This window comes from Dermacentor albipictus, unplaced genomic scaffold, assembly GCF_038994185.2.
Source record: "Dermacentor albipictus isolate Rhodes 1998 colony unplaced genomic scaffold, USDA_Dalb.pri_finalv2 scaffold_26, whole genome shotgun sequence".
Classification (NCBI taxonomy): Eukaryota; Metazoa; Arthropoda; class Arachnida; order Ixodida; family Ixodidae; genus Dermacentor; species Dermacentor albipictus.
The window spans coordinates 4,251,777-4,264,043 of NW_027225580.1; the positions used below are offsets into that span (position 1 = coordinate 4,251,777).

General features: G+C 44.4%; 1 protein-coding gene and 1 long non-coding RNA gene across 3 annotated transcripts in view; one reads left to right on the top strand and one right to left on the bottom strand.

Annotated features, from left to right (window-relative positions):
* LOC139052522 (hemicentin-1-like) overlaps window positions 1-12,267 on the bottom strand; it is a 118,631-nt gene that overhangs the window by 9,642 nt on the left and 96,722 nt on the right. For both annotated transcript variants that reach the window (XM_070529638.1, XM_070529637.1), the window contains exon 7: window positions 8,620-8,919. In XM_070529638.1, coding sequence (XP_070385739.1) covers window positions 8,620-8,919 — 300 coding nt within the window. The remainder of the gene's footprint in view (window positions 1-8,619; window positions 8,920-12,267) is intronic.
* Window positions 1,953-6,554, top strand: LOC139052536 (uncharacterized). Its single transcript, XR_011509954.1, has 3 exons — window positions 1,953-2,298; window positions 3,060-3,173; window positions 5,724-6,554. It is a non-coding gene; the product is annotated as an uncharacterized lncRNA (long non-coding RNA).

A 12,267-nucleotide genomic window follows, 5' to 3' on the forward strand; every position in this document is an offset into this window, starting at 1 on the left:
AAAGCTAAAATGTGTGTATTTGAGCCTCAGGGCCGCTATTTTGTAGCGATGCCTTATGCCTTTTTCTATGCTATTCTTATCACCCACCACACACGGCCGCCTGATCCCGTTGATAATGTGGACAGACCGTCGCTCTGACCACTGGGCAAGCGCGAAAAGCCTGAAAAAGCATAGAATCGGAAAAGGCATCGCTACAAAATTTCGGCCCAGAACTCTTTTTAGTACAATAGGGAAAGTGGAAGCGCACGAATCGCCTCAGCCTTGTTATCGGTGCGATAATATCAAGCAGCGGTAGGCTTCGAACTCGGGGTCCGTTCGAGCGCGTCTGAACGACTTCTGGATTTCATGTCCACTTCACAACACTGCGACAATGGCGATAACTCCCAGTCATATGTTACGTACGAACTACTAAAAAAGCGGCGTCCTCTGCGTTTGCGTGGTTTCGTTAAAGAATTTAGCTGTCCGCCCTGTCAAAAGGCAAAATGCAAAAAACGAAAGTGATTTTCAGTGTCACATGTGCAGGAATAAACAAGGCAGCTCACGCACCTTTATTCCATGCTGCGACACGAAATAGTTCTATGACCCTAAGATATAGCGTTATTTAGGACAAGATACTAGTATCAAGCCATGAAATCGTATAAAGCATTTAATATTCAGCAGCGCTCGTCCTTGCGTGCTGGAGCCAGCGCGGCACAAACACAACCAGCGCCGTTTCCAATGCGAGCGTCTCTTCCAGTGTGACCCAGCTCTTATCAAGCGTTCTCACTGGTCTCGAGTGAGTCCCAGCGAGCGCCAGCGTACCCAGTGCTTAAAAAAAAGAAAGAAAAAGAAAAAAGAAAAACGCGCTGGTTTCACACTGGAAGGCACTGGAAGACGCTGGTTCTTGCAATCGGCATTTCAGAGGTTTTTCACTATCAAGTAAGAGCATCGTTAAAAAGACACTCATTGACCAAGGCAAACATCACACTAATCGAAATTAGGAAAACCAAAGAAATATAACGGAAGCGCGCATTGTGGTTTATATCGCATATGCAGGTAAATCACAAAGATGTATACCAAGAAACACTAAGCAAAACTGCGCCTTAGCAATCGCGTCATATCTATTTGCTGGCATGCAGTGACTGCAGCACTTGGGGCGGAAACAGATCGAACGCCGCCGCACATTTCTGGCACATACCACTCAAATGCGACAAATGCACGCTGCAGAAACGATTTTTTTTTTTCAAGGAATCTTGAAAAGTCACAGACCACATGAGCGCGATCTGCGCATGATAAGCGCATCGCCACGAAAGCAAGATAGGGAACACATAAGCGTAACCTGTGCCTCACGGGTAAAATTAAACATCATGTTGCTGTGCGACGGACACAAGCGCACGGAAACATCACACACTGCACACGTGTACCTCCGAGGTTGTGTCGACAATTTCTGGGCTACATTTAAACGACAGCAGGAAGTTACTTCAATGAGAAACAAAGTGAGGGCGCCAGACACTGCAGGTAACGGCTGCGCATAAAGTCAGTTAGGGTTTTAAGGCCAGTGACCGAGGTTGAAATCGTTAAAATCACACCGCAGCGATAGCTTACACAGGGTAAATTGTCGAGATCTTGAAGGCCATGCTTTTTGCTGACTACATGTGGCATAAGCGATTCAAAAGCAAGAATACTGCATGTAATTTATTTCTACCCTAAACTATAGCACACAATATGAGCATGTCAATGTTTCTTTTTGTCTAGCAACATATGTATGTAGTTCGGCTCAAAGGCCGGCTCAAAACAGCACAAAACCTGCTGTAGTGGGTATTATTGTAGGAATCACGGAGGCCACAGCAGCCGCACTATTATACAGACGGCGCTGGCGGCGCCGGTATTTTCGTATTCAACGCGACAGGTAGAATACGAAGATACGGCGTGTTGTTATTGCTCCGTCTTCAACGGTTGTCGTGCGAGCTGCGTCGATGTGTTTGTTTGATCGTGTGTTATTAGGTTTGCTGTAATGAAATGAGACGTAGTTCGCGTGCACGTAAGTGCCAGAAGATGGCTTGAGTCTCGCTGTAAGCACGCCGTATGCGTGGCGCGCCGGCTAAATGTGGACCAACGATTTTCATGCCATGGAGTGCGTTCCCTTTGTCTCCGCTTGTGTTCGTGGAAAGTTTGGTGGACGGCGCAAAGAAGTAATGCGTATTATTAGCGCGCCTCAGCTCGTCCACTACCCAGTGGCTTGTTTGCTGCAAGTAACATCGCAGACGCATCACTGGAAACTTGGAGAGTGCCTTTCGACCTCGTCGTACTGTTGAAACGGTAAGCAATCGTGCTCGCCAACTACACGTGCGTTCATCCGTGTTGTGTGTGCTTCCCGTGTGTGTATAGAGTGCCTTGCGAACGTAGTAAGTGGAACACCCACGACAACAGTGAACCCTGTGCTGATACTTGCTACGCGCTGGTTGTAAGAATTGTGTACGCAACTCTATTGCCACAGTGCGGAATTGATAATCCTGATAAGCGTTTGCTTCCCCAGAGAAAAGTTTCGGAAATCGTGTTCGCCTTGTGCAGTTGTGCGTGAGCTCCCGCTTGTCTGCTAAAGTTGCATACTAACGACCCGTCTACCTCTTCATCGATTCTTTCTTCAATGACGTTTCCTCACTTATAAATGCTTCGACGTTGTGCACAATCTCTGCTTCCGAGGTTTTTGGCTAACGAACAGTTCTAAGAAAAAAATGTAAGCCAATCACAGCATGCTACTAGTACAGCTTTATTCCCAAGGCAAGATGTGTTGACATAACTGACTTAACTAAGCATTACAGGGGAACGTTGCCTGTACTAAGTAACGGAAAAAAAAACATTAAGTTTAGATTGTAATCTGCTGCTGCGGTGCGTCCAAAACTTTATTCGATGTAGAGGTTCGCATTGTCATGACATTCGATGATTTCAAGCATTTGCTCTCTTTCCACATTAGTGCAGACATTGTTTTCGTGACTCTTTTAGGTGCTGATTGCATGTTTTCACGATATCACAGCTTTATTGTGCCACTGCTATAAGCTAACATAGAATTGATTTTGTAGTGGCGAGGCCGTGACCCACAACATAAACTACAAGATCGAGGAGCCCCAAGAAATGCAGACCCTGTGGATATATGGCTGCAGCAGCATGGCGTGTGATCTGGATGGTCATGACAGGTGTGTATGAAATGTACGTGTTCCAAAAAGGGTGCTTGGTGTCATTCATGTAGAAGTTTGTCAACACATTACTTAATGCAGCATACTAAAGAGACTAAATATTTATGCAACCTTATTGAACTTGCTACCTATTAGTGTGCATAGCCATTATGCCCACATGATTGTGTTGTGTATAAAACTATACCCAACCATTCCTGATGTTTAGTATTTCTTTTGCGTAAGTTGCTTACCTGCAAGTTACATATATTTTTTGCTTTGTACACAGTGTATTTATGACTTTTTATTGGGGTTTTATTCTTTGAAAACTATTTCCTATGCTGTACCCCTATTTGCATAATTTTTTTCTGTGTGTGCTACAATCTCGTGCAGTTTTCTGTGCATGTAGGAATTCGAAGGGTAGTGGACTAAATATGTCACAGGTCTAAGCACGTAGTGTGCACATCTTTGTTTATCATTGATATCTTTACAGTTACTTCTCTGTTCTCATAGTAACAGCCACTGCAAAATACACATTTGGTGAGCTTTAATTTCTTGAAAATTAATATGAAGGTCAGTATTTACTAAGCTGCATTTACTTCTGTAGTACATAGGCACAGACTGATATGGATACCTTGTGACCTACACAGGATGCCTTTTTTGTTTGTTGCATTAAATATGGGGGCTCACCCACATCTCTTACTATATATGTGGTATGCCTCATCGATTTCACTTCTCTGTTTTTACGGTGGATGAAAACAGATGAACGATTGTAATCCAACATGAAGCCCCGTTGTGGAAATGTACGGCCAAGTTGGATGACCATACTGGTCTTTTAAATGAAATATAGTGATCTCTTATACACATAAGATACCGGCCAGTTTGCCCTATGTACGCTTGACCACATGTGAAAGGGATACAGTGCACTCACTGCCTGTGACACACGACAAATTTGGTGGTATCTTTCACCGAGCAAGCCTCCCTTGCCCGCTTGCCTTTCTCAATTCTCTTGCACACTTCTGTGCATATGGCACCCTGACAAGAAAGGCTTGCTTAGATACCACTAAATTTGTCTTGTCTGTCAGGGGTAGTGTAGTCTATTCTTGTGATCATGTGTATATTTGGTCAAATGTACATGCAACAGATTGGCCGGTGCCTCAACACGTACCTAAGACAGCACCATAATTCACTCCCCGGATCAGTATGTTCATCCCACTTGACCATGCACCGATGGGACTGGGGCTGCGCGCCAGATTTAGACTGTTCATCTGTTTTGTTCAGCTGCGGCAACCAATTGACCAACAACATCGCTGAGGAATGCCACATAAAAAGACTGGGTCACAATCTGTTTACTGAATTGTCCGCAACCTTCGTAGTAACAAATTTGTTTGTTGCAACTAGTTTTAGGCACGTTATTTCTTGTTAAATTTTCTGCTTAACCTATAGAGCAGTTATGCAATCAATTTTCAAAGTTACTTGACTAGTATAATTTTTGTTTTCTGTTTTTCACATGCCAGGTTGCAAGAAGGACCCTTTTTAATTAAAACTGAATTAACTTTTCAATTGCAATTGGGCAGGCTTATCATTGCGTTTAGGATACATATCAGTGTACATACCCGTACTAGATTAGAAACTAATTGTTTCAATAACTCAAGAAGCACGAATATACTGTGTCCATTGTATCTGACAGTGACACCGCGACTGTGTTCCAAATACCACAAATTGGCAGTTATCCATCATAGTTTGCGAAAACAACTTAAAACATTATTGTTCCCCATACAATGCATACTTAGATGCATCGTCATGATTGCCCAGGCTCCATGTGAGAAATTTATTATTCGCATATTAAGCATAGTACATACCAACTATGGCTAATAGTGGATGGAATATTAATTTTGTCTACCGTTCAGCAATAGAAGCCAGTAGGTCATTCCCTTCTTTTAAAAAAAAAAATTTTCTGTGCATAGTGTGACATCTGTATAGGACTTAGCTCATGGGTGTTCCTGCTTGCTTATGTTATAAATGGGAATGTGTTGTCATTGCAAGATGAGATTAATGTGTGACTAGGCTGTTGTCGTTCGGAGATGCTTTTTGTCATCAGCAATGATATTCTACTGCCAGGCACATTGGCCCAGTGCTGTTGTCACCGAATCTTGGGAAAGTAAAAATATTCTCAAAAGTGATTCTCAAAAGAACTGCCACTGTTTGGCAGAGTGGTGGGGAGGTGGGGCGTTCTGCCACCTTTCTGTTATAATTTTTTTCTGAAATACTGAAATGAAACTGGCCAACGTTTCGATAGGAGGACCTATCTTCGTCAAAGATAGCCTTTGACGAAGATAGGTCCTCCTATCGAAACGTTGGCCAGCCTGTCTGAGGCACTCCATCCCTGTTTAGAAACTTTATATCACAGTGTGCCATTCCATCTGTCAGCCCCTTTCTTGTTTTTGGACTGAAATGAAACTTAGCATAATGCTACAACTATATAGATATTTGTGGCATGTTTGTGCCTGCTAATACATTATGACTGAATGTTCATTACACCTTTTGAAAATTAATTTCAATTTTATTTTCCAGGCTCCACCGTCGCCGTTACTAGACGGACCAAATGAGGCCAAAAACTAGCCTTTCCTCGCTCCATTCCTGGGAAGTGAAATAGCAGGTGGTCATGTAAGAATGAACTTGCAACCATGTGGGCAGTAGCCAAAGCTCCCTACAGTTCATGCTGGTGGTGGAATGCTAAGACAAACCGCAATATTTGTTTGTTTACTTATTCACTTAATATTTATTTATTCATATCTCATGAATACTGTGCAGTTTTTTTTAGCAAGGAGTCAGGTAAAATAAAGAAATATTGTTGCATCAAAGTAAACATTATTTGAAAAAGCATAATTCACGTAGCACGAATTCATGGAAACTGTAAATTTTGAAGAAACAGAGCAGTAAGGTTAACAAATCTTATATAACAAAAAATGAAATCACATTTCTGTTGGGCCTAATACCATAATTTAATCTGTCAAATTAGAGATACCATATGCTGCTCTAATATACAATCACTAATTTATGAGTAGATGCGCGAAACTCTCAAACGTTGCAACAATTTCATGTAAGCTGTAAATTCATATATACAGTTTGTTGACTTTAGACATAGCAGATGGAGTCTGCAGAACTATATCTCTTTCTGGCACAGAGACGGGGATTAGTAAGCTTCGTGGTGTTATTTTTCTTAAACCTGCCAAATAGCTCTTCCTGCAACAGGTAGAATTCTCAAATGCCGCAAACTTAATTCAAATTAGTGCTGTGGTTGTCTCAAAAGTATTTCTGTATTTTGGATGTATTTGAGTAGGAAAATTTACAGAATTAACGAATTTGTGCTAGCTCTTTTTTTATTTACAGTTGCAAACTAAGTCCTTTTCCTTCAAGTTTTGCTATTTTCAAAAAATTTTAATGAAAATTGATGGTGTTAATGTAAAAACTATCATTTAAACATTTTTAAATGTATCAAACCTCATCAAATTTGGTTGCATAGTTGCCGAGAAATACGATTTTACTGTTCATGTGCATTACATAGGAGCTCCTGAGCTAAATCTCTTTTCTAGTCATTGCGTGTGTCGGTCTGGTTTGTATTTCTCACCCTAATTAGAATATTGGCTCTGATCTCAAAATTGTTTCCCTTACAACGAAATACAAGCTTTTAAACTTTTTACGATATATGCTGTACTGCTCTATGATAACCCCTGTTTGCCACATTTTTGCAGGGCCTACCAGTGCTAATTTTACACATAAACATAGACTAAAATGCGTGTGGTTTCGGTATATGGTGTACTTATCTGTGAAAGCCATTATTTGCCACATTTTTGCAGCGACTGCCAGTGTTATTTTTGCTCAGACTAAAATGCTGTGTCGTTTCGTCAGGCTGACACAACATTGGAGTGCACATTCATATCAGTCTATTTTCAGGCTTTAGTATCCAAACATTTAATGTGCACTGCTGGAACAGGCACTCCTTTTGCAGTTTTAATGGTATGGTTTCTTGTCCTAGTCGAGCCTGTTATTGCGAGGTGTCAACTGTAATCAAGTCTGCCACTGATTCTTTTACCTCATGTTTCGTGTGTTTGCACCACCAGCTTGACCTGAGAAGCATGTTGGCAGCTACAGTTTGTGTGTTGCAAGTTCTAGTCTGAAGTGTGTATGTCACATATATGAAGCATGTATCTAGTCTGAAGTGCAATAAACATTTCAAACTGAATACTTTGTGGTTGTAGCACCAATTATTTTGCCACTGCATTTACTGTAGTCCTTATTGCCTACAGTAGAACTTTGGTAAATTGCAAGTACTTTACACACATCGGCCTAGCTTTTATAGGCATTTGCTTGTAGGGACTCGAAAGCAACTGCATAGAAATATTCCATAGAATTTTTGTCTTTAGCATCTCTAAAGCAATGCGATAGAAATATTCTATAGAAATTTGCCTTTAGCATCTCTAAAGCAACTCGATAGAAATATTCTATAGAAATTTGCCTTTAGCATCTCTAAAGAAACTCGATAGAAATATTCTATAGAAATTTGTCTTTAGCATCTCTAAAGGAACTCGATAGAAATATTCTATAGAAATTTGTCTTTAGCATCTCTAAAGCAACTCGATAGAAATATTCTATAGAAATTTGCCTTTAGCATCTCTAAAGAAACTCGATAGAAATATTCTATAGAAATTTGTCTTTAGCATCTCTAAAGGAACTCGATAGAAATATTCTATAGAAATTTGTCTTTAGCATCTCTAAAGCAAGTCGATAGAAATGTTCTATAGAAATGTGTCTTTAGAGTTCCTATAAGAATGCGGTGGCCAAATAACTTTTGAAACTCTATAGGAAAATTCTATAGGCAATCAAAATAAACACAATAGAGTTCTATAGAGAAAGTTCAAAAGACTTTCTAAAAAAACACATTAAAAATTTTTGTAAGGGCTTGTTTTGCAGCACAGTGTGGCATATGTCGAGGGATATCTTTATGTCTAAAAATACAAGGATTTTGTCACCGGGTTTACCAGGACTGAAAGAGCTATCACCGCTCTTTTCCTAGATCTATTTGAAAATCACGTTCATTACCATGGACATTTCATTAGCTTCTGCCATCGACGGTGGTGAGTGTTATGCACCCCATCCCGAGCAAAGTACGCACAAAAAAGTAACGAACAAGTTACAATAGTGCTTGTTTTGTTTTCCTGTAGAGGCTGGAGCTCCACAACGTGTCTTGGATGCAAAGAGTGAAAAGGGCAACCACAATATTACACCCTAAGTGCCTCCTTTGGAACGGCGGGCACCTGTTAGAGCAGTCACTTCATTAAAGCGGATCAACTCGGACAAGACGTGCGCCTGATCATGGCGTGTGCGAGACTTCTGTCGCGGCGCAAACGAGTGCGCGCTGCAGCAACAATTTTAGTGCTAAAAACCCTGCTAGTAAACACATTCTTACCTCCTTGACCGACCAGCGTCTGGGCTGGGCTGAGTGTGCGGACGTAGGTGAGGAAGGTTGCCTGCGAATGCATCCGAACCGTGACCAGGTAGTCGGTGGCAGGGTGCAGCCGAGTAACAAATATAGGGCCCATCTCTCGGCTCCAGAAGCTGCGCTCGGAGCGGTTGCTCTGTGTTGCGTCGAAGACGTCGACCCGGAGTTGCCGTGAAGTTGTATCACTGACAACCACTGCCGAGCAAGTCAGCGAGAACGAGGTGTCGGTGTAGTTACCGACGCTGCACACTAGGCTGGAATCCTGGCCTGCAAGTAGCGCACATGTGGTTTCACTCCTTGGTTAGCCCACTTGATTCATTACTGTTGCTCATTGAGCGATGGAAAATGAAAAAAAAAATATTGTCGCTCAAGAATATTCGTGTGAAAAGGAGAAACCATTACCGTTAAAAGGTGGCTAAATATTTCATTTCTCTTCCCTTCAATAAAAAAAGGAGGCGCGGAACACAAAACAGAAAACATTAAGCTATTATTGGGGGGGATTTCAGCAATTCGCCGGCGCTATTGCGCGGCGAATTCTCTTCTTCATCATCCTCAATATTTCTTCTAAACTTCTACAGGCTTGCCTCCGTTTTTTATGCGAAGCATATTACTAGAGCTCAACCCAGCTCCTCAGGCGCGGCGGTGTCGCCTTCAATACCACGTGACACCGTGACGTCACGACAGAGGAGAAACGGGGCTCCAACTCGCGCCGTCACTTGCGGCGTCGCCTTCAAGGCTGACCACGTGACACCATGACGTCACGACAGAGGAGAAACGGGGCTCCAACTCGCGCCGTCGCTCGGGGCGTCGCGGCGGTATATAAGCAGCTGCGCTTGCCTCTGCTAGACACTCACGAGGTGAGATGCCTCCTGGAGACAGAGCTGCTCGTTGGAATGAGAAGCGAAGGTTGCGGCGTGCTACAGAGACTGTTTCTAGGTGGCTTTGCTACGGCGCAGCGACTACGCGCCCCGCATCGGACGCGGTGAGCGTCGAGCAACGCAGCGTTCGGCGCGACAACGAAATGTGCGCCTGAGCAAGCGCCGCACGGCTGAGCCGACGCCGACGACACCGGCTTTTCTGCGACATTAGCTCCTTAACGCTGTCGCGTTAAAATAAAGGCTAGTAGGCTTCACATCCTGGGCTTAACCTTAGCTAAGCCCCAGCCATTTTTTCTTTTACTAATTGGCTTTCCTATAAATTTTCTTTGGGATGGCATCAGCTTCCCCTATTCATTTATTTTGATTGGTTTATGCCTGCCATACCTACCTGGTGGTGCGGGCTTCCCCACTTTATTTTCCTTTCTTTTTCTTTTATGGGGACACACAAAGCTATCCCCACGCCTCACCTCATTCTCGCTCCGAACCGGTTGTCAGCAGTGGCACTCCACTGCGGGGGCGCTGACGTCACGAGGCGGCCAGTGGCGGCTACTCTATTGGCGGGGTTCGTATCTGCGTCTCCCCTTCGACTATGCCGGGTACGTACATGCTTCCTCTCGTACGCCGACACCTTTGTGGCTGGGACTTGAGCTCACGCACGGTGCCTTTGCCCGTGCGGGGAGCGCGTACCTTGTGTTGATCCTTTCCGGATGCTAAGCCGAAGAATGGGTGCTAATGTTATCGCGAGGTGGTACCTCGACGAGACAGACTTATCGGAGGCCCAAGCCGAAGAAAACTGCCCGAGCTCTCGCGAGTTGGCTCATTGGTTATCGCGACAGCAAGCAGCAGAGCCGCTGGGACTTCCCCTGGCGGCGTGTCCCAGCTTGAACCTGTGACAATAAACAGCTTCCATTAACTCAGGGCAGTACTGTGTTCTTGCGTGCGTTGCTCGGTAGCCCCTTGTGGCCTGAGATCACGCGTAGTGACGCGCTAGAAGCTGACGGCTGACGCGGCCCTGTGGCTTAGTAAGCTCGAACCCGCGGTGATCGGCGCTCCTGTGAGACCCGAAGACCCCACAAATAATATTATGCGAAATGAAAACACACATATAAAATGGACAGAGAGGGAAATAGGGAGGGAGCGGGCTGGCAGCTACCCCCGAGAGGGGCACAACGCCTACCTACTCTTTAGAACGGAGAATATAGAAATAGAAGTTGAAGACAGAAAGACACATGAGAACACAAACACACATTCCATTGTATGATCGCCATAACTTTAAAGGGAAGCTGAAAGCTTTTCCAGAAAAAATGAGGGAAGGGCAGTACGCCACGGTTTTCAACCCTCTGAATTCGAATATCGCATCGAAATGGAGCGAAAGAAAGCGCAAACATATTTTATTTCGATGAAAAGTGCAGCAGCAGACACGCCCAGCTCGCGCGCCTCGTTTCCGCCTGTGATTGGTCGGGCGCCTCGTTACGTCAACAATGGTGTTCGCCCGGACCGACTGCTGCAGCTACACACGAAGCACGGTGCAAGGTAGTTTGGTGGTGTTTTGCTGAAACGGTCATGGAAAATTTCGAGAGGTTGCGTTTCTCTGAGGAGTTTGGCGTTAAGTCCAAACTCTACGAGAGCGATTTTGCGCGCGACGGTGACGGTCGACGGCTTCGAGCGACAAAACGGGCCGTCGCTTGAACAGATCGCTCGGTGTTGTCGCTCGATCACTCGTTTGAAGAAATCTAGAACTCGTCGCTCGTCGCCCGGAAATGCTATGAGCGACTGGCCAGTCGTGCGAAGCCGAAACTGGATGTACATAACTCAAATACTACTGTTTGTCGCACGGAACGAGCAAACTATTGAATTTTACACGTGCAAGAATAAGAACCTAGTGCAAGACCTTCAGAAATATTTTATGCTCCTTCTTCAGTAAAATACATCAACTTAAATTGATAAAGCATGCGTCACGCTAGTTTCGGCGCTTATATTGCTGCCCTCATACCGGGAAGTCGTCGCTCAAAGCTGTCACTCGCGTGGAGTTGGGCTTGCAGACGACGAGTGAACGCGAGAGCCATTGCCTCGCTTGTAGCGCTGCCGCTGTCGCGTGGAAGATCACTTGTAAGTGGTTTGTACTTGTACATACTTCACGTACGTGCATACTTGTACATCCTACATGTACGAGCCGAATGCGAAGAGCCGGCCTCTCCATGAAGCAAAAATGCTGGTGCAAGCACATGCTTTCCACGCGAACGAAGGAGAAGTGTTAGCATCTCCTTGAGTTGGAAATGTTCTTTGGCGAGTATGTTTTTTGCTAAGCTGCATTCAGCGTTCCAATGAGTACGTTTCCGGGGAAACAACTGTAGTGTTATGTTCCTGCATGCCTCCTCGTAGAACGTAAGCGGTGATGCGATCTTCGGCATTTGTGCGCAGTCCCAAAGCTGTAAGCAATCTATACAGGCGGTTTAAACGCGGGATCAGCGCGCCATCCGCACGCTGCTCGTAACCAGCGAATTCCGTCGGCTACGTGAGATGGTCGGTTTCTTATGCGTGCGAGAGAAGGGGGAGCGCAGCGTCTTGGCGTGAGCAGGTTTTCCAACACATGCAAATTTTACGCTTGCACTGCGTTATGGTAGCTGCATGCAGGTTGTTTCACAACACACGTGCGAATAGAAAATTCTCGGCGCTTGGCGATGAAACCTCCGTCAAGGGTGGGCGATAAACATGCACCTTCAGTTCAGCGTGCTAA